Source organism: Branchiostoma floridae, chromosome 10 (genome assembly GCF_000003815.2).
Source record: "Branchiostoma floridae strain S238N-H82 chromosome 10, Bfl_VNyyK, whole genome shotgun sequence".
NCBI lineage: Eukaryota > Metazoa > Chordata > Leptocardii > Amphioxiformes > Branchiostomatidae > Branchiostoma > Branchiostoma floridae.
In genome coordinates this window covers 4,042,593-4,066,977 of record NC_049988.1, presented here as the reverse complement: position 1 = coordinate 4,066,977, position 24,385 = coordinate 4,042,593, and the positions used below count along the sequence as shown (strand labels likewise).

The 24,385-nt window shown below is 38.8% G+C and overlaps 1 protein-coding gene across 4 annotated transcripts in view; it reads right to left on the bottom strand.

The window, feature by feature from the left end:
* The window catches only part of LOC118424164 (potassium voltage-gated channel subfamily H member 6-like), a 109,685-nt gene that overhangs the window by 18,391 nt on the left and 66,909 nt on the right, over positions 1–24,385 (bottom strand). For 3 of the 4 annotated variants that reach the window (XM_035832698.1, XM_035832696.1, XM_035832699.1), the window contains exons 4-5: positions 13,550–13,702; positions 723–900 (exon numbers count right to left, since the gene is read on the bottom strand). In XM_035832698.1, coding sequence (XP_035688591.1) covers positions 723–900; positions 13,550–13,702 — 331 coding nt within the window. Of the gene's footprint in view, positions 1–722; positions 901–13,549; positions 13,703–24,385 lie in introns of those variants that run through there. The other variant, XM_035832700.1, reaches the window with a different exon arrangement.

Below are 24,385 nucleotides of genomic sequence, written 5' to 3'. Positions count from 1 at the left end.
ATTCATGTTTCACTGGCACAGTGTTTTGACTTTACAACTCAAGTTAAATTGTAACATGCCCCTCAACTTTGCATTAATTTAGATCCACAAATACATTGACATTCTAGCTTTTCTTGCTGTGGCCTCTGAGTTATCTTTTGAGATCTCAAGATCCTTTTGAAGGATCTCAAGATGTTTGTCAATGAGAGAGATATCAAGAGGCTTCATAAAGATCGCTAAAATATTTGAAATTAAAAAAATCTCAAGATGACTTGAAAAAATCTCAAGATGATTAAAAAACATCTCAAGATGATTTCCAAAGATCTCAAAATGATTTTATAAGATCTCAAGGTGATTCAAAACATCTCAAGATTATTTGAAAAGATTGCAACATTATTTGAAAATATCTCAAGATGATTTAAAATGACCTACAGATGCTTTGAAAAGACATTCAGATGATCTGATTGATCTCAATGATGTGAAAAATCTCAAAAGGGTTCAGAATCTACAATTACAGTGAAACCTGTCTGAGCAGCCACCTGGTGCAGGCAACCACCTGTCGTCAGAGGAAACATTGAAACTGTCCCCATCCATTTTAACATTAGTTAAAACCCCCTTCCAAGCAACCAATTGTCTTCCCCAACCAGCAACCACTTTTTTACAGTCCCAAAGGGGAGTTCAACCTGCCCTCACTACGTATTTAGTCAATGAATGGGCGGCTTTTCTTCCTGTCTTGCTCTTACCTCTGAGTAGGAGGGGTTGCAGCATGGTGCTCGTCCCTCATGGAGAGGACATTTGGAGGGTGAAGAGGTCTCAGAGGGAAGGTCGTGAAGGGGTCGTCAAATGGAGGGTTCTCGATGTCATCCTTCCGCTTGTCCCTCCGCAGTGCAGACAACTTCAGACGGAACTTTGCAGGACTCACTGTGGAACGTTACACAAAACAATCTATCAGGCCACATGTCAGTATCTCAAGCCTACATCAGACTGTCTCTTTAATGTTATTTCTTATGAAACTTCAAACACACCTACAAAAGAAAACAGTACCTAATATACATAATTCCAACCATTGCCAAGCCATGGCTTCAGATGGAACTTTGCAGGACTCACTGTGGATCGTTATACAAAACAATCTATCAGGCCAAATGTCAGCATCTCAAGCCTACATCTGACTGTCTCTTTAATGTTATTTCTTATGAAACTTCAAACACACCTACAAATTTAAAGAGAACAGTACCTAATATACATAATTTCAACCATTGCCAAGCCATGGCTTCAGATGGAACTTTGCAGGACTCACTGTGGAACGTTATACAAAACAATCTATCAGGCCACATATCAGTATCTCAAGCCTGCATGTAACTGTCTCTTATGTCATAGCTGGGCTGTGATAACTTTTGATAACTGGGTGATAAATTTCCACATCACACAGGCTTCTTAGTTGTATCATAGAGGCTTCCATCGATTAGATAGAACCGACTCCACGCCTGTCAGTGGCTTGCTTTTCATGAAATCACAGGTGCAAATAAATGGAGTTCTTTTAACTGTCCAATTTTTTCTCAAATTGATGTCTTAAAGTTGTTGTTGCGGGTTGAAACAATGTGTCAAATTCTATCCTTTGCATCTGTAGATTGGCAATTAAATCAGTGTTTTCTGACCTGAGTATGACATATATATAATAATAAAATACAACACGGGTGACTTGTATTTTCATTGTTTCCCACATCCACAAAATGGCTTGAGAGTACATTACATTGATTTTCTTCGCTCTCTAATAAGCAAACTATATCAGTGAAAATCATTAATTTTTGGTTGTTGATGTAAAATAAAGCTTCACATTATTAACTTATCTAAAGGCCCTAAAACCCTTTTTATTGGTTGTCTCTTTGAAAGTAATGAATAATCTCTGAGTAAGTGCTATTGATTAATGTACTTATCATATGTTTTCTTTGCATTATTCTTTCATTTGTTATGCCATATTTTAAGTAGCTTTCCAGAGGAACCCCATTGTTGCTGTTGTTAATTTTGTCTCCAATAAAAAAGCAGAATAAACAAAATAAAACAAATCTAACACATTGGTATAGAAAATAAAATCACATTCCTATGGAGTGGACCTGGTCCTGGCAACTTGCCTGACTGTGATGATGACGATAATAACAATGTCTCTAGAGCAAAAATTTCATGTTATTTCACAGTGCTTTCCCTTGTGGATACAAAAATGAAAATGACCTCAACTACATACACAACTCTTTATCTTAATTGATAGTGATACACCTGGGTATCACCTGAAATGAAATATCATCCACAGATGTACATATACATGCATCATCTGTGTCCCTTGACTACACTGTAGGCGATGCTTATAGCACTTAATCATCATGGGAAATACTTTCATTTGTAGGCTCAGTCAACTTACTATATTTGGTACCCTTCACCTTCAAGTCATTCATACTTGTCTTAATATTACTGTCAAAATGGTAATACATGTACAACAACGGGATCAGCAAACAGCAAAAGAAAACAAAGCTGTTTCTGAAATTTTACTACATAATACAATAATGCAGTAGGATAGTTTATCCCTCACAAAAAAACTAGCAGAGTATTTCGGCATCAAGGAAAACCTTTCAAAACCAAGGTTAACATACTAGCACCAAAGAAAGTCTTTTATATAAACAGACTGCATTCATTACCCGAGAAACGCACCCTGCATTTTAGCATCAAAGAAGGTACTTCAGTACTAAGGAAAGTATTTCAATATCAAGGAGGACAGTGTGTTAAAATCAAGGAAAGAACTTCAGTGCCAAGGAGGACAGTGTTTTAGGACAAAGATGGAAAGTATTCGAGTACCAAAGAGGCAGTGTTTCAGTATCATGGAAAGTGTTTCAGTACCAAGGAGGACAGTGTTTCAGTATCAAAGAAAGTATTTCAGTACCAAGGAGGATAGTGCTTCAGCATCAAGGAAAGTCTTCTAGTACCAAGGAGGATAATGTTTCAGTATCAAGGAAAGAATTTAGTACCAAGGAGCAAAATGTTTCAGTACAAAGAAGAAAAGTATTGCAGTACCAAGAAGGACAGTGTTTCAGTATCAATGAAAGTATTTCAGTTCCAAGAAGACCAGTGTTTCAGAATCAAGGAAAGTAATTCAGCACCAAGGAGGAAAGTATTTCAGTACCAAGGAGAACGGTGTTTCAGTATCAAGGAAAGCAATCCAGTACCAAGGAGGAAAGTATTCTATTGCCACTGAAAGTATTTCAGTACCAAGGAAAGTACTCCAGCACAAAGGAAACTATTTCAGTACCAAAGAAAGTATGCCAGTACAGTGGAAACCAACTCAAGATGAAGGAGGAAAGTGTTCCAGGACCATGAAGCATATTTGCATCAAAGAAATGGTACATGTATCTGTACAAAGGAAAGCATTGCATCACCAAGGGAAGCAATCCAGAACAAATGATGTTTAACTTAAAGATTTGCTTTGTTTCTGAAAAAAGGACTAGGGGGATTTGCATCTTGTTTCACTATTCCTACAGCAACCTGAAGTTTGGACCAACTACAGCTTATGGATTTTCAAATTCTCCACATGAAGGCTTTTTGACAATCAACTGGGGATTGCACCTTTCCCAGCCTGACAGTTTCCATTTGTCTTGACTTATTGTGATATCATCCATAAAAGAACCCTGCCTTTTAAGTAAGGTGGGATTGATACTTCAATCACAAGTTTAATCTCCACTTCGTTCAAATGTTCTTCCAGTATGTTGCTTTTAGATGGTGATCCAAAAGGGATATTACTGTAAACTTGTTTAAGTTTATGGGTGTTCTGTGGTAGGTAGAAGTGTTTCCTATGTTTAAAGTACGTGGTTAAAACAACCATAAGGCCACACCAATTTTATTTGTTGTTTCTCATATATATATTTTTTTTCAAATTTGGTCGTTCAGTGGTTCTAAACTTTTCAAAAAGTCAGGGGTAGGAGAGATTGGACAGGAAAACCTAAACTTCTAAAATTTAGGGGGTCCCTGGTAGCAAAGTCCAAAGTTTGAAGAAAAATGATAAGTGTACCGTCCAAATTAGGCACATACAGCTACTGGATTTTGAGGCCCATAGTTAATTTGAGAAAGGAGAAGCAGTGTTTGTCAACACGAGGTGTGGCCATCAATTTGAAAATTTTTTTTTTTTTCAAATCAGAAAAAATAGGGTCAGGAAATCCGACAAACAACAAATACAATTGGTGTGGCCTGACAACACATTGCAAGACATAGCTCAAGTTGGAGTCGGGAGGGTTTGCAGTCAGAACTCACAGTCAACTGCAAACATAAAACCGTTCCATACATTTCATGATTTACGGTAAATTGGGCAGCCAATTGTGATTCAGATCTCTCCTCAGCAGCAAAGACTTTAAAGAGTTCATTTTCTTGCCGTGAGATTGATTGACTATGTTCTACTAGATGAGATAATGATGGACATGGAGCGTGGTTTGTGGGATTATGTGAGCTTAAAGTTTGACAGAGATTTGCCCCACTTTCTAAATGAACAAGACGGATGCATGATAACTTTCTAATGATTTTGATGCAGTCTTTTGCAGATAGTAGGTTGATCATTCATGCAGCTGCTTGTTTTGTTACCTTTTGTCTCCCTCTCTCTCTCTCTCTTTCTCCTCCCCTCTCTCTCTCTTTCTCAGCCCCACTCTGTCTCTACTACCCTTCCTAAGGTGGTGTGTAATGCTGGTCTAATGCCCAAAGTTTTGGTGCTACTGCAGTCTGATATTAGTGTTGACTGACAGCATAATTTCACAGTGATTCCATGTACAGAACTACATGCCTCCAAGCAAGAAACCAAGTAACCAACCCAAAAGCCAGCCTACCAATAGAGTAAGCAAGAAAGTAACCAAACAAGCAACCAACCATCCAATCAACCAACCAACCAGAAAACTAAGATTGCATTTTCCAAAGCACCTCATTATTACAGTTAATAAAAAAACCCTATTCCGCCCCACCCTATGCTTCATTGGTATGTCCTTAAGAGCAAGCACCTCAGACTTAAATAAGACTGATTTGATGAGTGTCGCAGGAGACCATCTTTAGCACCTAACAATTACATTGCTGCTCAATCGGCAACATCCAAATCACTTGATACATCGCCTCCCACTCGCGGATCGATCTCAATGAAGGAAGTTCTTCAGAGGACACAACACAGTAGCTGAGCAACTCTGCCTCTGAACCTAGAGGTCGGGAGTTTGATTCCCAGTTTTTGTCGCTCACCCAGCTTGCACATTACTGGAAACTGTTACAGACTTCGGAATGGATTATCAAGCTTTGCAAAGACTCACTAGATAACACACTCTCTCACTCACTATCCAGTTTAGCATTTATTTTCACATTCTTGCAAGGGTTGGACATTGAGAGGTGTTGTTTGGGTCTGATTGCTGAAAAAAGTCCAGTTGCTTCTGTCAAGTGGGCTGTTTTTTTGCAGGTTAATGTTGAGAATATCTTCCATGACATTGTCTAGACCACGAGGATTCTAACCCAGTACAGAAAGCAATGTGTTTTTATTACAATCAAGACAAAAAATCACAGCCAACGTTTCAATGACCACCTTTTATATTCTTCTGGACAATACTAACTGGTAATATTCCACATTGCAGCAAGTTGACGTTATCAACAGTGTTGTCCAAAACATAAACTTGAGAATTTTCATATATGCCATATTAAAAATAAAGTATTGGAACGATGAGCACGATGAGCAGCGGTCCCTATCTTATTGACGATGTAAAGGCCAAGGGGATGTCACCGGTACGATGAATGCTATATGTATCATCTGCCTTTCTTGTCACGACTATAGAAAGATTGGCTCTTTGGCAGGCTAAACTGGAGTGAGATTACATTCAGTTGTGGCCTACTAGGTATAACTGCTATTACCCTTTGCACAAAATGCTATGATCAAGATATGGCTACTGTCAAAGCATATTCTACATGTAGTACCAGCTTGACTTTGGCGTTAATATCTACTTCAAGACTTTACAGGTTTGCAAAAGCATTGGTTTATTCAACTATTGTGGAATGACAGTTTCAATGCTAATCAGAATCTGATGGTTTGTTGCAAATTACTTTTCATAAAGATCCTAAGCTGAGCACGCAAGATATATTTTGCTTCTGATCAGTTCTCAAAATGCAGTTCTTTCATAAACTGACAGGAGTCTCTGTTAAGTTTTGTGAGAAAACCCATTAAAATTGCAAGAAAAATACAATGGCAAAATAGATGAAATCATTTTGATAAAGCCCCCAAACTTAATCTTAAATTTTTCTCTTCTCCTTGTTTTGCATTTCTTTCAGACAAATATTGGAAATATTCAAAATCAAGCATGTATGTGATAATCATTATGGTAATTATTACACATGACCCCTCCAAGGCATAACAACCAGATTTAATGTTTACAAAATTCACTACTATCTAAAAAGGCCAGAGGTGTCATCGTAATTATTGTATTACTATGCTTCCAATCTCATATAACATTACTTATTAGATGCATGCTGTATATTTGGCACATAGTACCCATCAATTTGAAAGATATTAAGTCTAACGATGTTATATGGCAAAGAATGTGAGATATCAGACTTAATTATACATGTAGTAAAAATGATCAGTCTGCAGTCATAGAGGCTGTAAATATCATCAAATTACTGTATATCGCAATTATTTGCAGTGGTTTGTGTTAAACTTAATATATTTGCCTTAGTGGTGACACCACAAATATATGCCATTTTGAATTACGTTGCAATATTTGATTTCTTTTCCAACCGCAATCTACCCAAAAATCAAATCCCTGCAAACTCACATCAATTTACTTACTATACAGTTTTCAGTAGTCTTCATTTGTTTCACTCCATCTTCAATATCATATCATAAGCAGCAATGAGATCATCCTGTTATGCAAAATAAGACATCACAATGTATTTTGATGTAGGTGGAAGCAGATGCGATGCATTTTGATCAGTTGTTCCAACATTGCCTCACATTTTACAGCTGCGTCTCCCCAAAGAAATGGGACTGTTGCCAGCAGAACTGCCAGTGGAAAACAATACTGAAAATGGACATCCTGGAGCAAAGCCAGACAAATTAGGGCATCAAGCACTAGCTCCCAACTGACTAGTCTCAACTGGCTACATCTAGTTATATCCACAATGGTGGTTTCTACTGTAAAATTCAGCAGATTTCTGCTTGTATAGTAGAGTTAACATGTATTAACATATTATAACATTGCCACGTTTTCTGCTATTTCCAAGCAATTCTAATTTGACAAATGATCCATGCATCATTTCCATAGTTACATGATGATATAATTAGTTACAGTTTACCTTTACCACTTCTTCTGTGTGTTTTTTTTTTGTCTTTATTGTCCTGCTTAAAATGTTTCGAAACACACAATGTGGATGTCTGAAATGTGCATCTCGGAAATAACAGTTGCTGAACTAGTAGATCTCCTTAAATTAATCGCTTATTTATTTGGCGGTATTTTATTATTGGTAAATGGATGTTAGTATTTGGAATGATATGTTAGCTGAAAGTTTTTGATATGACAAATGCACTTTATTGTGCATAGTGCAACAGTTGTGCAAGGTTTTTAGAGTTTCCTTGTCTTGTACATTGTAGTATTGTGGCAAGGAATGTTGACTTAGAATCTAAAACTCCCAGGGCTCAAATTCTAAGCAGGTTCCAATGTGCTGTGCCCTCAAGAAAGGACATTTAAGTCAAAACACCTATTTCTTCACTTAACTCAGGTCAAAGGTGCCAAGTTTCAAGTTTTGGCATGACTTCCAATTGCAAGAAACCTGTGTCAATTCTAAACATGACAAAACTTTTTGGCAACAGTTCTAAAAGGATTTTTAGTGTACTACTAGTCTAGTAGGTAAGAATAATGCTGGGGCTACTTAGTCTACATTTGTAGGATCGACTCATTTGTTACATCCAATGGGAGCCCAGGATTCTCTGTCACTATGGTAACAGACTGTTCTCTGTCTGGCAATAATTGGTCCATGTCAGCACATGGTTAAATTAACAGGATTAGGATGTTTCGAATTCTCATAGCTTACAGAGATGTTGGCAAACAAGCTTCTAGGGACCTAACCAGTGGCAAGATTGCTAGAAACTTCATAAACTTCATAAAGTTGTGTTTCCTGTTTAAAAAAATTTGGGTCAGTAGGTAACGCTAGTTCACCTTTATCTGCTGGTTAACCTATATCCGTTTATTTAAAAAAATGGGTTATTTAGGGATATCAAGTCGGCAGACGATGGTTTCAAACTACAATTATAGTACAACTTGAAACCACCTTCCGTCGACTTGATATTCCTTAATACCGTGTGAGTAAACACAACAAATATAGGTTACCCTGCGGATAAAGGTAAACTAGCATTAGGGATTATCTTCTTTTTTTTAAATATGTTTTTGAAGACTTTGGTCCAGACTCTAGTTGATACAATACAGTTTGATAAAGTAAAACTGAAATGCATGAGTACACTTACATTTTGTATATTTTCAAAGTCAAACTTACATTTTGTGCATGATGGTTACAAATCAATGGATACATTTATCCTTCATTAGATAGGACAAGCAGTTTTTTTACTTGAATAGCAAGCAGCCTGGATAAAAATCATAACTAGAAACTATGTGACTCCACTGTCCACACACACAAAAAAGTCTAGGGTCGGCGGGTTTTTCTAAGTAGGTCGGGAAACTTTTTTCCCTAGGACTTAGTCAGGCTATGTCTGACTTCATGTGTTTATGCATGAAACAATGGACTCCTCTGCCAATGCCTGTTTCTAAATGCATGCATCAACCACACCCTATGTCGACCCCACTCTAAAGAGTCATCCACACTATGCCCTTTCCAATAAAACACAGAAGTAATTCACTGCATAAATCTCCATTTTATCTTAACTATACAATTTGTCACACTGTTCAGTTAGGACGTGTGGGTATTAGAAGTACAGTTATGTTGAACAAAATCTCATTTGTTTAAAGGTCGGGCCATAAACTTTATAACGGAAGATAACAAGATGTCCTGGTGTGACCGTGACATTCAGTGATGTCAGAGCAAAATGTAAAATTATTCAAATTTTGATTTTTCTTTGGATCTCTCTGCACCTATATCTGTCTTAAAAAGTAAATTGAAAACAGTTTTTGTATAATCAGACCATGTCAAGACATGATTTGTTTATGTCTCAGGGGACTTCACCTTTGACATATTACCCACAATGCATCTTGCTTCCCATATGCAGTTGGAACTGTGAATGGTCTTACTACAAGTAGGAAGAAGGATCAGATGATAGGGGAAAAGGTGTGGTACTTCATGTTAGTAGGAATATAGAAATGTAAGGAACGACAGGAATTACAGATTGACTAAATGTACAAAATTCAAAAAGAAATTATGATGTAATTTTATAAATTAAAAAACTTAAGGAATTTATGATACAAGCGCAAGACTGGAGAACTTTGGAGCACTTGGGATCTGGCGCTCCCAACCCACGAGCTAATTGCATCAACCTTGTCTGGACTTTGTCTTACTTTTGTTTCCTATAGGACTACCTAGAATGTGTCTTGAAATATTTATACTTAGCTAGTATAAAACCTGCTCTGCTTCAGTTCTGTGCAGTGTCACTGATGAAAGGTATTGGATGTTACTTGAAACGTCTGACCATTTCCAAAATGATATCTAGTTGCTGGAAACTGCTATTTGGAGTAACTTATTACCTAGAACCTTATTTGATGTACAAACTGAAGAATGTTATAACCCTTGTGGTGCTGACAAATTTTCACAAATATTTTCCCAATTCTGGGCGTTTTAGACACTTTGGAAAGTAGGGGTAATTTTTTTTACTATGCTAAATTTTTTAAAAGTAGAGACCTTAAGCTTTGTAATGATGCATAACTTTATTTTGTTATTTGGAAGGAAAATAACAATAAAGTAGCACAGTGAAAATAGTACCAGCATATGCTTCCCAACATATGTTGGGCACAGCACTACAAGTTTAAAACTTTGTTTTTGCTGCAAAATCGCACATTCTGGCAATTTCGGCACCTACTTTTGGAACTTTTTGACAACCCTACTACTGGAATAACAAACTGTCCATGGCGCCAAGGTCTGGCTATAACGTGTGACATCTCTTATTACCTAGAACCATAAATTGATGTACCAACTGAATAATGTTTGTTTTTTTGCTCCAAATTGCACATTCTGCACCTACTTCTGAAACTTTTTGACAACCCTACTACAGGAGTAACAAACTGTCCATGGCGCCAAGGTCTGGCTATAAGGTGTGACATCTCTAATTAGCTAGAACCATAAATTGATGTACCAACTGAATAATGTTTGTTTTTTTGCTCCAAATTGCACATTCTGCACCTACTTTTGAAACTTTTTGACAACCCTACTACAGGAATAACAAACTGTCCATGGCGCCAAGGTCTGGCTATAAGGTGTGACATCTGGTATTACATTGAGATGAATTCCCCCGTCACGCCGTAATTCTGCATCACAGACAAGTCACGACACAAAGTCAGCACCAAGGCCAGGGGAGATTGAAAACAGCGGACAGACGTGATCGATGATGTGTACAAGGACAACTCTTCATCAGCGGGCTAATCTAATATAACTCATTGTTTGTCAGCAAGATGTTATTTTCGGTCCTATCCAATACAACGTCTGGTTTCAGCTGGGTGTTCTATTGTTGCTGTTATTGTTATTCTTATTGGGTGGGCCAACTACTCTCTCTTTGCAGCCAGGGGCTGAACTGCAAAAAGCTTACAATAGGCAGAGCTAATTTGCAAGTGTCTAGAGCAAGCTGCCATTTGACACCACTCACAGATGACCTCAATACAACTGTCGCAAGGTTTTAAACCTTAGAATTTATTTGGATCGAGAATAAGCTTAAACTTTCCGATGGCTGTTCTTTCTTTGGCCCTTCACAAGATGTAGTACATTAACACATAAGAGAAAATGACTACAAAGTAATCATACACAAGATAGATTAGGTACATAAAGAAATAAAAGGAATGCAATTTCATTTGATAAACTTAAGCTTGAAGCCGAATTCATTCTAACACTGCCCTAACACTGTATGTTGGTTGGAGAATCATTCTAAATTTGGAGAACTCTTAGCATATACAATTGGAAGACAAGAACATGAAGTAAGACATATGACAGGAACAAGCATGTCATAATATTAGAGCAAAGTAATTTCCCTTTGACAAAATAAAGACCACTGCACGTTCAACAACAATTTCACCTGTCTTACATGTACATTCATAAGAGAAATAGATATTCATATTTCTTAGCACAGCACAGCATAGCATAGATTTCGGATAAGCTTGGTTATCAAAATTCCAGGGTTTCTTTTCAAATAGAATTTACTGATGAAATAGTTGTACTGTTATTGTTAACTATAAATTTGTTTATTCTAAGCAACTTCTGGAGGTATGCTTTGGCAATACAGAACCGCTAAACATCTCAATGTCAATGCAAATCAGAAGACAGCCACATCGCAACCCAGACAACTTCATCAACAGGAAGCGTATAACGGTGCAATCTGTTTGGACCCCATGACTGGGCTATTTGTGACGGGGCATAATAGGCTTCACGACGGCGAGGAAAATTTGGAGCAATTTTGGCGGGGAGAAAATAGGAGTCAAGCTGGGATGTAGGACTAGAGCGAGGAATCGAAGTGACGGGGGACGTGTTTTAAGTAAAGCACCCCCGATAGAGTCACGAGGGGAAATCGGAGCCCCTACAGTGGCAAAATGTGCTGATGTCCAATTAGCTTGGAAAAACCAACAATTCATTTCCATGCACCTCACTATGCCTTCTTTGTGCCTAAAGGCTTTATATACTGTTAATCTTGAAATACATGCAGTGTTTTTGATTTCAATGTTTTCCAGGTGACAATTTGCACCGTAAATTCATCAAATTGATATAGTTTCAAATATAGTTCCATTATGATTATAGCCGCAAACTCCAGACTTCCAATTCAATACACATTTTTAAAAGTTTTGCAGAGGTAAAATGAATTCTACAGTATTTTATGACAGAGAGCCAATCATCCTATGAAAAAGTCCATTATTTTTGATAGGATTATTGAAGTTCCATTCAAAATTACTAGATATCATTTTGGCATCATCCTTCCAACAATACAGCAGAAATTCATAAAAAGTTGTGACATTTCCTAAAGCACTGTATACATGTAGTCCAATTGATCAATACAAGCTCTCCACTCTGCTAGCTGCAATGTTGATTACAAGGTGCTTTGTGTTTCTAAATACTATTAGTTACACCACAGTTTTAAATACAGTACCAACATGTTGCCTGTGGTACCAGGTTGATAAGCTACTTTACTTGCCACGTAAACGGATTATTCTTGGCTTTAGCAGGCCTAATAGCCATCTTAAAGCAGTTTTCAAACAGTATTTAGGAAATAACCATGACATACTAAAGTGCATATACAGATAATAGCTCTCTCATGACTTCCATTGTCTTCTTTTGTTTTTGTTTTCTATAGTTCCTGGAAATTTGGACTTGTGTTTTTTATGTAGACTCAAAACTAAAGGTCTACAAACTTGAGATAAGAGACAAAATTCCCCTGCTATCTCTCTATAACAAGCATGGTACGGTTCATACAAGATCACTGTAACAGAATGGTTTCTGTAGCTTTTTTCCAACAAGTTAAGACAAAGTTGGCCATCATTTAATGTCCCAAGGGCCAGCAAGCAACTGAGTTGGGATTGTAAGTCAACCCTCACTTAGAAACCGGAGACCTTAGAAACCTAAGTGGGACCACGTAGCGCAGTGGCAGTGTGTTCGGCTTGGGACCGAGAGGTCTCGGGTTTGAATCCGGCTGCCGTGCTGCCAATCTTGTGCCCTTGGGAAAGGCACTTAAAACAACTTTCCTCACTTTACTCAGGTGAAAATGAGTACTTAGCTTTAGCTAAGGCCGTCCCTCGGATAGGACGTAAAATGGAGGTCCCGTGTCTGGGGAGAGCCATACCCCAGGAATGTTAAAGAACACCCACACGTGCTATGGTGCGGTGTGCGATGGTGCAAAAATCTTTCCATCTAGAATGGGTGATTCTCTACAAATCACCCAGACTCCAGGAAGTCACTAATGGAGGTATGTATAACCAAACCAAAGCAAAGTAAAGCAAAGCAAACCAAACAGGGTAGCTAAACACTGGAGCAAATGGCAATGTGGCTAGGCCACCAGACACAAGATCGCGAGGTCACGAATTCAATGTCTGTCATTCCTTGATAGATGTTGTGCCCTTGGGAGAGGCACTTAACACTACTTTCCTCACACCACTCAGTTGGTAAGATGGGTACCCGACTTTTGACGGTGAGGTAAAAGGAAGTGAAAGGAGAGGGTTGGGCTTCGCCTTCCAATACCATGCACAGTGGGTAACAACCTACAACCTGCGGACTTAAAAAGTCTTTGTGACTACCTCTACCTTTTTGAGATTGAGATACTGATGCATGTGAATGTTGTCTTTGTGGCAAGTCTTATATGCATTAGTATGAAGAAAAATGATTGGCTTACATGCTCCAAAAGGCGTCCTGTGATTGGCTGGCGGCCCCATGTCGCTGTGGAAGGGTGCGTCTGTGATGTCCTCATAGTTGATGATATACATGACCACGTCTCCATTCTCATTCTTCACCGGCGCTATCAGCACACTACACAGAAACTGGCTCCCTAAACAAAAAGAAAATACAGCATAAGGTTTAAAGGGACATAATGTAGAAATATGGCGCCAAAATTTCAAATGTTCTGAACTTAAAAATCTCCATTCAGATTGACATTTGCAACTTATTTCTAACTTATCTGCGTCATTTTATCACATTTCTAGTGCTTATTAACAACGTCAAAGTAAGCCGCGACCAAATTCACTTACTTCCGGGTAGCCTACCGGAAGTAAGCCGACCGTAGATTTCCGAATCGACCGTTGCGGTCGCAGATCTTCGGAGCTTAGCGGGGACTTTCAACATACATCAGTAACGATTCGAGCGAACCACCAAACGCGTTCTAAAGCGCACTTTGGCTCGCCGGCGAGTTGAATAAAATGGCGGACAACTCAAGCGGCGGAGGGAAGTGCGCATATTTTAAGACATCCTCACGGCTCAACAAAGTCGTAGTCATACGTTGTAAATATTGCTGTGCAGTGTAATAAGGTAGACTCAACTCATTATGTAGAGAAATGACCGAAAACAGTGACTTTAATTTTACATTATGTCCCTTTAAAAAACAATACTAAAAGCACATTTTGTACTTTTGTATTATCATCATCAAGGTACATCCAGTTTACACTGGTGAGGTACAGTATAACCTTTTCCATTATGATCTGTTATTCATGGCATATATTAATAAGTAGTCCCTGACAAGTCAAATGTCTCTTTCTTTCAATGTGTCTTTCTATCTTTATATCAGTGTATCAAATTATTCATAATGAATCATTATAGCTACCTTTCAAGCAAAATCATTGAGTAATCACATAGTAAGCTTTTGATTTTTATTGATTGAGATTCTGCAAGCTGAAGTGAATTTACAGAAAGTCTTAAGATTTCTTCAGGCCATTTCACTTTGCTTAGGTTTGGCATGAAGCAACATATCAAGTAAACATTACTCAAAGGGGCTTCCCAATCATATAATGTCTCTATATGAAAAGGTAAAAGATAAATGTCTTACTCAATAACCTCTTGAAAACTAGCACCAAGGAGAAGTGTCAGGAGTTTGTTTTATTTTGTAAAATCACAGGCAGGAATAGAATAATGATTGCGCCAAACACCCTGCAGTTAAGCCACATGACCCCACTGTGGTATAGAAACTTATAGAACTTTATTGTATCTGTATCTGTATCTATATAGCCGGTATAACCGCCATTTGGCGTAACACACCAGTTCTATTGCATGACAACTGTAGAGTATACAGTGTATGGCAACTTGTACATACAATACATACAGAACAGTTTAACTACATGAGTTACTAGTATCTAAACAAGAGCTTCTGAAAAAAGCTAGTCTTTCGCTTACTTATATTGTGTAGGTAAAAATGTTTGGCATAGTTTGGTCAAGCGTGGGTGCCAAGTCTGCAACGTTGGCAGCTCTGGCACAGTTTGGTCAAGTGCTAGGTTATATAACTGTTTAGTAAGGTAGTGGTTCTCACAGAGTATATTTTACTTGAACTGTATAATAACACAACTGCATGAATGATGTTAACTTTATTCGGATTGTTTCGCTGTTAAGAACGGCTCTGTTACAGTACAACAGGGTTTTATGAAAGTGCACTGTAGTAATCAAATTTATCAGTAGATGTGTCCTGAATTTCTGCAAGAACAAACAAAGTATTGTCACCATAAACAACATAAAATATTAACATGGCATATACAGTAATGGAAATATTTTTTTTAATGGCAAGATCATGTGAAAGGTAGATATTTTAAACTAAAACAGGTCCGTGGTATGTTTACTGGAACGTTTCGTTTCTTTTAGTAACGCAATTATGCTTTTACTTGACGGAGTCGTGACGTCACGCGTCAGACGTCGAGCTCGGTCAGAATCGTCCCTTTCGAAATTATAAATTAAATGTGGGTAATTCTATTTTCAACGCATCCGAGGGCTACTATTTTGCTGAAAGAAGTTTGTTACACGAAAATAGCCTGAAATTTCTTAGAGTAAGAAATTTCCGAATACGCCCCCCTCCCACACCATGTCAGATGCGGCGCACGCATCTTACACAATTCTAGATTTTGTAGCGGTGATTTTCCATAAAACAAAGTAAATCACATGTCAAACTGTTCTCTACAATGTCTGTTTTATTATAACCAAACAGCGAACATGTTAGTTTATAAATTGTATACAATCTTACGAAGAAATCCTCACCGTTCACATCCGTCTCTGCAAATTCCTGCTTATAAGCCATGCAGAAACCAAGCAGCACATTCATGGTAGGCCGATACGTATGTCATAACGTTACATACCGTCGAATCTGCAGGGTAGAATATCTCGCTAGCACGATATGGCATGGACCGCAAACCAAGCAGCACATTCATGGTAGGCCGATACGTATGTCATAACGTTACATACCGTCGAATCTGCAGGGTAGAATATCTCGCTAGCACGGTATGGCATGGTCGACCCGGACGGACGGACGGACAGACAGACGGACAGAAATCTAATATCGGTCTGATTGCCTTTCGCCGCGGAAGCGCGGCGAAAGACAAAAAATCTAAGAAACTAATCCATTCTACACATGGTATATAGTATTAACAATCAGGCAGGATATGATAGTACCAAATTAAGCATTTCTGTCTTGGCAGGTGATAACATTGTATCAGATTTGCATTTAATAGACTCATCTGTAACAATTTTTGTCTCTCTCTATCATAGGTTGGACAATATGCATGTTAGATTACAGTGTTATCATTTCACAACCAAATTTAGAACTAGTGCTGACATTTTGACAGCCTACTTGTTGTTCTCTTCCTTAGGGCTTAATGAGCATTACATTTCCATATATTATTTTGAAGATGAATCAAAACCAGAAATGGATGAACTCTAGTACCTCTCAAAAATCAGCACCAAGGACAGACATCATCATTTTGTACAAGTTAGGCAATGGCATATGGGAATGTCAATATTAAAAGAAAATTAAAATTCAGATTATGTGCCTTGACGAACACAGTTTTAGTAGATTATAATGTGTAGCTGTAGGGTGTTTGGCCCAGAGGTCTTGGGTTCAAATCCTGTCATGCTACCAATCATACTACTTTCTTCACCTGACTTTGATTTGGGACTTGGAGGGTTGGGCTTCCATTACCATAATGATGATGACCATAACTTTGACACAGTGGATAGCAAACCACTGCCCATATGGCTTTAAAAAGGCTTTGGGACTACCTTTACCTTCATCTTCATCTTTGTTACCCTCTAAAACCCCACTGGGGCATCACTGAGGGGGGTAGGGGGGGGGGGGCGTGCGGATTAAGGCAGGCAATCCAAGCCGGCCTTAAAGGCCTCGACTGACGGGGCCTGGGCAGTGTGCCCCGGCAGCCTGTTCTACTCGACAATTGTGCAAGGGAAAAAAGAAAATTTGAAACAGTCTCTTTTAGCTGTGGTTAACTGATATTTAAACATGTGGCTTCCTCTGGTTCTGCATTGGGCTGGTTTAAGGTACTGGGTTGGAGGTATGTTAATGATACCATTCACAATTTTGTAAAAGGTGATTAGATGTGCATCTCTCCTTCTGTCAGCAAGGAATGGCTATTGTAGGCTCGTGAGCATTTCAGATACACTACTGGCTCTGCAATAATGCAGTCAAAACTTGCATGCAGTCAAAATTTTGCGAAAAATGTAGGAGAATAAGTGTGATCATGCAAAGTGATTATGATGGCTCTATTCTCTAAGACGGCTATTCCACAACACAAACTTGATTCAAAGAATGGCATCTGGGCACCCATTGATTCTGGCCAGCTTCCCAAAAAAGGAATGTCTCTCCCTGACTTGACAAATGGGAAATAATATTTGACACTTTTAGCAGCCGGTAATATTTGCCTTAAATTGGAAGTTGCTAAGAGCCTTTCATAAAGCTAAATCAGATTAGGGAATTTGACGTTTGCGTCACATAACCGTGAGTCATAACATGCCAGTTTTTTGACGTGGGTTGGTACAAACTGCACAAGACTGAATTTTAACTTGTGGCATATCCCTACACTCTTATCAACAATTATGGTACATGCTTAACCTTCTTCCTTCAGTTCAACACGATAACCAAAACAAATTTGGTACCAAATGGTCACATTGTGTACATTAGCATGCTGAAAGTTAATCTGATGAAGGGGTGTGTATATTTTTACTGTCATGAAGTTGTCACGGATACACATATACACATATGTACTATTGTATTTTTCTTTGTAAATTTGAGGGCTGGTTGCAAATGGAATCTTTATGATTATACCAATAACTGTCACTGAGGAACTTTCATTTCAATAAAATCAAGTGTGTTTTCCCTTATTGCTATAATCTTATTCTATTGTAGCACCTATCTGCTATGTCTCTGACCCTGGCTACTCTATTGGGTATGGTAGCATTTTGTTACGAAGTCTGCATGCAAAGAGCAGAGCTACCGTTATATAGGATGTGTTAGGGTTGCCCAACCTCATTTCAGAAGATATTGCTTAGCTATAACTACTCTGCTTCTGGCACTGTTCAGGGCAACTTACTTTAAAATTGAGTTCACAGAGATATATTTTTGCCAGTAGGGCCAAAATGAAGTGTGTTTTAAGTTCAAGATAGTGCCAAAGTCACATGCCATATTTAAAAGAAACCCAGGCAACTTTACAGATCTTTACAGACAGACAGTCAGAAACTACCTACAAGAGACTAGGCAAGGGTGTACATGTACAAACAAACAGAACAACCGCTTTTTGGCAGTGCTAGCGAGATCAACTGTCACAGATCCAACCGTTTTCACCCTCTGGATTATATTACTTATCACTTCTTAATCTTTTGAGTCACTGCAAAAAATGGGAAAATAAAACCACCTCAAACATTTCTGCATTTAACGCTAGTTCACCTTTATCCGTAGAGTAGCCTTTATCCGTTCTTTTTAAGAACAATGTTTTTAAGGAAATCAAGTGACAGATGATGGTTTCAACCTGCATTATTTTGAAAATAGTACAATTTGAAACTACCTTGCATCGACTTGATATCCCTGGATACCATGTTTAGCAACACAACGGATATAGGTTACCCCCACGGATAAAGGTGAAGTAGCGTTACAGTTACAGTATTCCCTTTTGGGCAGATGAGCACCAAGCTTCATTTGGTCATAGGAAACCACCCAGCTGTCTAGTCTGTATGGAGCAAAGTCCTTAGGCTTTAGATTCTGTACCTTCAACCTTGAAAAACGGTGGGACCTGTAATGCTTCATCACAAACTCCACATGCAAGCAACAGACCTGCCCTTACACAGGACGTGTTAGGTTCTTACGGGGAGGGACATCAATTTTACGCGGACGGGTCAGGACTACAGCGTCAATGACGACACCCCTATTACTCATTCCCCCTCCGCTTTTCACCCCCCACTGAGCAGGTGTCGATGGTGTGACCAATGCGCAGACTGGGGCATAAATCCTGGTAATAAAATTTTCCGCCGCTGCGAGCTCTTCTTCTGGTGCATAAATCCTCGCAAAGATATCAAAGGAGCACAATGTACCAGGAGAATGCTGCCCAAAGATAGCACAATGGTTGCACATAGAAGCTCAAATACTAGAAAGCGAGTACATAAATTTTGCTCTGAGAAGACTGTTGGGGATAAACTTCTGGGCCAAAGTTCTAGATAATTTCTCGTATTTTGGCACTCAAAAGACTGTGTGAATAAATGAGTTAATATGAGGCTTTGCTTCTGACAAAAAGTTGCAAGATGTCTGTACTTGTTATAAAGACCCAGTTTGATAACTTGTGATTGCATGATACTAACACAGGGCTCTAAATACTTTTTTTTCTGCATATCTGCACAGGCATAGGTAGCATTGAAAATTACCTGCACCAGACAAATTTTACCTGCACCACTCTGAATTTAGGAAGTATGGCATACTGAAATTGTTCAGGAACCATTTTTTTCTTCTTCTTTTATCCTTAATATGAATGTAAATTCCAAAAACCCAGCTGGCTCAACTTTAACTTTTAACCCTCTCAGCACGAGAAGCCACTATCATGGCTTTCCCATAGGACACGAGAAGCCACGATCGTGGCTTCAGGTTTAATTCCGGCGGGAAATTCAAACTGACTACTGTGAAATGGGAAATTGGCAGAGTCTGCCAATCAGGATGCTTGTATCTTTGACCAACCAGAAGGGATCTAGCATTTGAGCCCTGTTTCTGAGGCCTCCAGCGTGTGTTTTGGCTTCAGTTTTCTACAGGTTTATTTAGTAAATTTAGCAGAAATGGAGACAGTTTGGTGGATAATTTTGTTGGAGGCTTACAGGAGTGATGACAGGGAAATCCTTGAGGGACAGCAAGGCAAACACCCAGCTGTTTTTGTTGAGATCAAATGAGCTGATATCACCGTGTCTAATGAGTTCTACATGCATGCTTCCTTGTTGTTTTTCTTGGGGCAGAAGGAGGTCCAGGTCAGGTCAGATAGGTCACTGGTCCAAATTGACATTTTATATACTCTGATACCTGTTTCTCTACCCAAGTCATAGTAAATGGATTTATTTGACTCCCTGATATGTGGAGAACATCCAGAAAAATAATTTGCCATTTAGCACAAGGCATATTCATTATTTTAATAGTACAACTACAGGTGTGGGGAGGGGGGCACAACTGTTTATTGGGGTAACATTTGTTTGTCAACACTGAACTTATTTGAAATCATGCTTTGATTTTTAGTTTTTGGTCATTCTAACAGCATACCAGCATTGTGTATGTATGGTTGAGTATTTCTACATGGTTTTATGATAAATGACACAAAAAACTCAGCCCCTAGCCAAATATTTTCTTTTGTGAAACTTTTTTTGGGAGTGATGCAAATGTGTTTTTGAGTGGTTTCCATGACGATTGCTGTCCTCAGATTGATGGTATGATATTTATTTTGCTTGTTTTGGAAAGGCCATTCTGTGAGCTTTCCAGCAATATATAGTTTTCCTAATCTACTCCTTACATAACAGCTGTAATAATAATACACAAAAAGTACTAATTGACACCTGTATAGACTGAAATTATATGTCGTATATGGTATACAGGAAAAAATTTTATGACGTGTTGAGAGGGTTAAGGTATCAATGAAAACAAACTGTTTGTGTATATGTTTGCAAACGTAATGGGTTTAGTAGCCTCTACCAGGCTCCACATGTAGCTAGAGAAATAGTTACTGTAGAAATTATCTAACTAATAACTGTCAGATAACATGCCAGAACTGTTGCCAACCGAAAAATACAGTCAGCAACTAGCAACTTTTCTGGCATGTCTATTTGGCCAATCTCTACACTTATTCCAGAGACATATGAAGCCTGGTAAATGCAAGATTTTGGGTGGAGACCTGACAACAAAAACAGCAAACTTAGAAATACAAAATTAAAGTACATGGTACCACCACAAATATTTGAAGTTTTACAGTATTCCGTTTTCAATTCTTCAGCAGGTTAGACCAAACCCTCCCACAGTGTCCTCTTGTCGATCGATACCAGGTAGTTTATGAGCTTTTCTGATGAGTTCTGCTGACTGACACTTCGCAATAATCTCAAGAGCTACACCAAAGGAGGGGGTTTGTAAGATGCGTTCGCAAGACAGCACTCATAAAGCCCCTATAAACGTCTTGGTAAAGGGTAGACGTCTTGAATTTTAAAGCCTAAGAGGCCATAAGAGAAAGGTTGAATGAATGCTGTAGATTTACAACGCTTCCTTCTAGTGAACTATTTCAATCAATGACAAGTTAGACATTAATGTGATAAAACAATACATCTTGCCTTGACCTCTTGCTGTAGATGACATACAACAAGTCGTTTATCTGTTTCCAAAATCATATCGAGTTGCCTTTTGGTGTATCTTATTACCTGGAAGTCTAACCTTCATCGACGTACAAGTCATATAATATATCAATCTGGTATTACATCAAATCAACATTATATGAATTCTCTATTCAAACAGGTTCAGGGGACAAATTCCTTCATATTTATCATTAAATGATTGTTACTTAAGCCCCGGTCACAAAGCGCGTACGATTTCTTGCGATGGTATATTCCGCATATCGTACGATGAGCGCAGTAAATCGCAGCAAAATCATAAGCAAAATCAGCCATCGCAACGCATCGGATGGTGTTCAAAATTTTTCCAGCGTCGTACAATTTTTCACTTGTGTCTCTTTTGAATAGCCGCCTGGCCGCTTTTGTGCTTCTTTAACCAACAAAATGTGGACTAAGCTGTTGAATACCTTCCTATAATATATTTAACTGTAAAAATAAATTAAAAGAGACCATGACAACAAGAGTATTACAAGCAAAAGTTCAAGTCAAGCGTGAGTACTGGTATGATTATCTCGGCCTGCTTGCCGGCTCTACGACTCTTTCGAAGATCGTATCATGATATGCTATCAACAAAAAGATGCCATCATACAAAAATCATATCATAAGCATTGTATCATATATATTTCCGACTCATAGAGCCTGCCTTTATGTTCGAGTTGTCCCCATGGTTATTACGATTATGGTAAACTGACCCAAGACCGACGAGAGCTTAGATTTGATCTGATTATAAACTCACGTGCATGAAGTGATCAAACAATTGTCTGCATCACCTGTGCGGGGCGCGCTGTTCTCTGGTTGCGACTGTGGCAGTTGCGACTGATATATATATATACCCTTTTCGTCAATATCCACAATATCAGGGAAACCTGAAACCATCACAACATACTAACAATTCATAAATCTAAAACCTCACCAGTAGACAAAAATTGCCATAATGAAGTCTGCTATAGGGGCAAATAAAATCTTACGACGATAGCGAAATTTTGAACATGTTCAAAATCCATTTCAGCTCTATTTTTCGCCATACGACGCTCCCCGATTTACTATGATTCACTGCGATTGACGCAGGCACGCTCTTATGACCTCATCGTACGATGCACTACACGCTTTGTGACCACGGCTTTATATACTTAAACCATTGCTTCCGATTCTCCCCCGACTTACGACGCACTGCGCTTATCCTGCGCATCGGAAGGAATCGCAAGGAATCGTACGCGCTTTGTGACCGGGGCTTAAGACATCTAGAATGAAAAAATTGCTTCTCAAGTAATTGGTCTCACTGTCACTGCATTTCATGTTCAATTTGCATGTATCAATGATTCATCTTCTGTATAAATCTTACTCTTTTGTTAAAGATGCAGTTTTTTTTCTCGCATACAAATGTAACTCTAGTTGATCATCTAAGAAGAGTGAATGCAGTCAGATTCTGGAATCAGTGTGGGAATAACAGTTATTTTTGAAATTGTTAACTAATGGTAAGCAGTCAATATTCATCATCACAATTATTTGATCACTCTGAGGCCATACAGAAAAAAATGTTTTCACCACTGAAATCAAATGCTGTAAGCTTTTCCCTTATTGAATGGGATTTACGGTGTAACTGCTTATTGATATTAGCCCTGTATAATCGCATCTTTTCCAGTCAGTGGGGTGACTTTTTGCACAAAACTTTTCCACTGTGGCACATGAATGATTGTTCCATCTCCATCTGAAAAGATAGCGCGGACGATTGTCAAAGGGGAGGGCGGTATCTATGGGCGCCTCTCTGCGTGCTCGCAGGGTGATATTTATGGTGTGTTATCTATATAGCCTTCTGGCGGGTTCTTAGGGAGCATTACTGGAGGCCCACAAATCAAACTGTCTAGAGGGGCTTTAGTTGACGCAGCCACAAAGGTCCAGATCTACACCAGCCAACGCACACAGTCGACTCAATCCCGCCTAATTACCTCCAAAAGAATGGGTCTTTCTTCCGTTCTTGTCAAACACAAGGGTGCGTAAAGATGAGATATGGACAAGGCCACAAGGGGCAAAATATCTCATGGGTAAAAGCTAGGTACATTTTGTAACCTTCATTCATAGTCTTTTTTGATAGATGAACATGTAGGTGACAATATTCCACCTACACTCAGTCTCTATATGCACCATGTCATTGACATAAAGTTATGGTGCAAAGACAGTACAGGCGACATATATTAGAAGGTTCGATTACACTTCTTTGATGCTAACAATTTGGTACATGCTGCTGTCTCTGCTTAGCACTCAACATTTGGAGAAAAGTATGATAGTCGGCCGCTGATTACCTAAAAATGCTTTAGATATAACTCTGCACCACTGTGACAGCTTACGCACAACTGATACAACTTGTTGGAGATTTCAAATTTACGACAATGACATTTTCGATCTAAAGAGCGTTCCATCCCGATAAATCATGCTCATCCCACGAGGCATAAGGTGCAAATTCTGCATTCTACAGGAGTGTTTCGAGTTCACCTAACGTCCCAACAACCTTGGACTTGTAGTCCGTCAAACCTGACAAGCAGAAAGGGACAGAGGAAACGATAGTCGTGATGGGACTTAAGGTCAGAAGGCTACATAAATCAAGGGTGGCATCACTCTAACCTTCCGTAGTGTCACACATGCGACGTGAACGCTCTTTCAAACGACCTAAAAGCTTTCACCTTTTGGGAGCTTTACGCCTCTATTTGTCGCAGATGCCACAAGTGTTACCATGGAAATTTACGGATGCACTCAACTGCAACCTTACATCGAGAGTTGGTTGTGTATGTGATCTAAAAGCCTGAAAGCTTTCACCTTTAGTACTGGCTCAAGGTGGCAAGTTGGCTTGTGGTTAGGGATT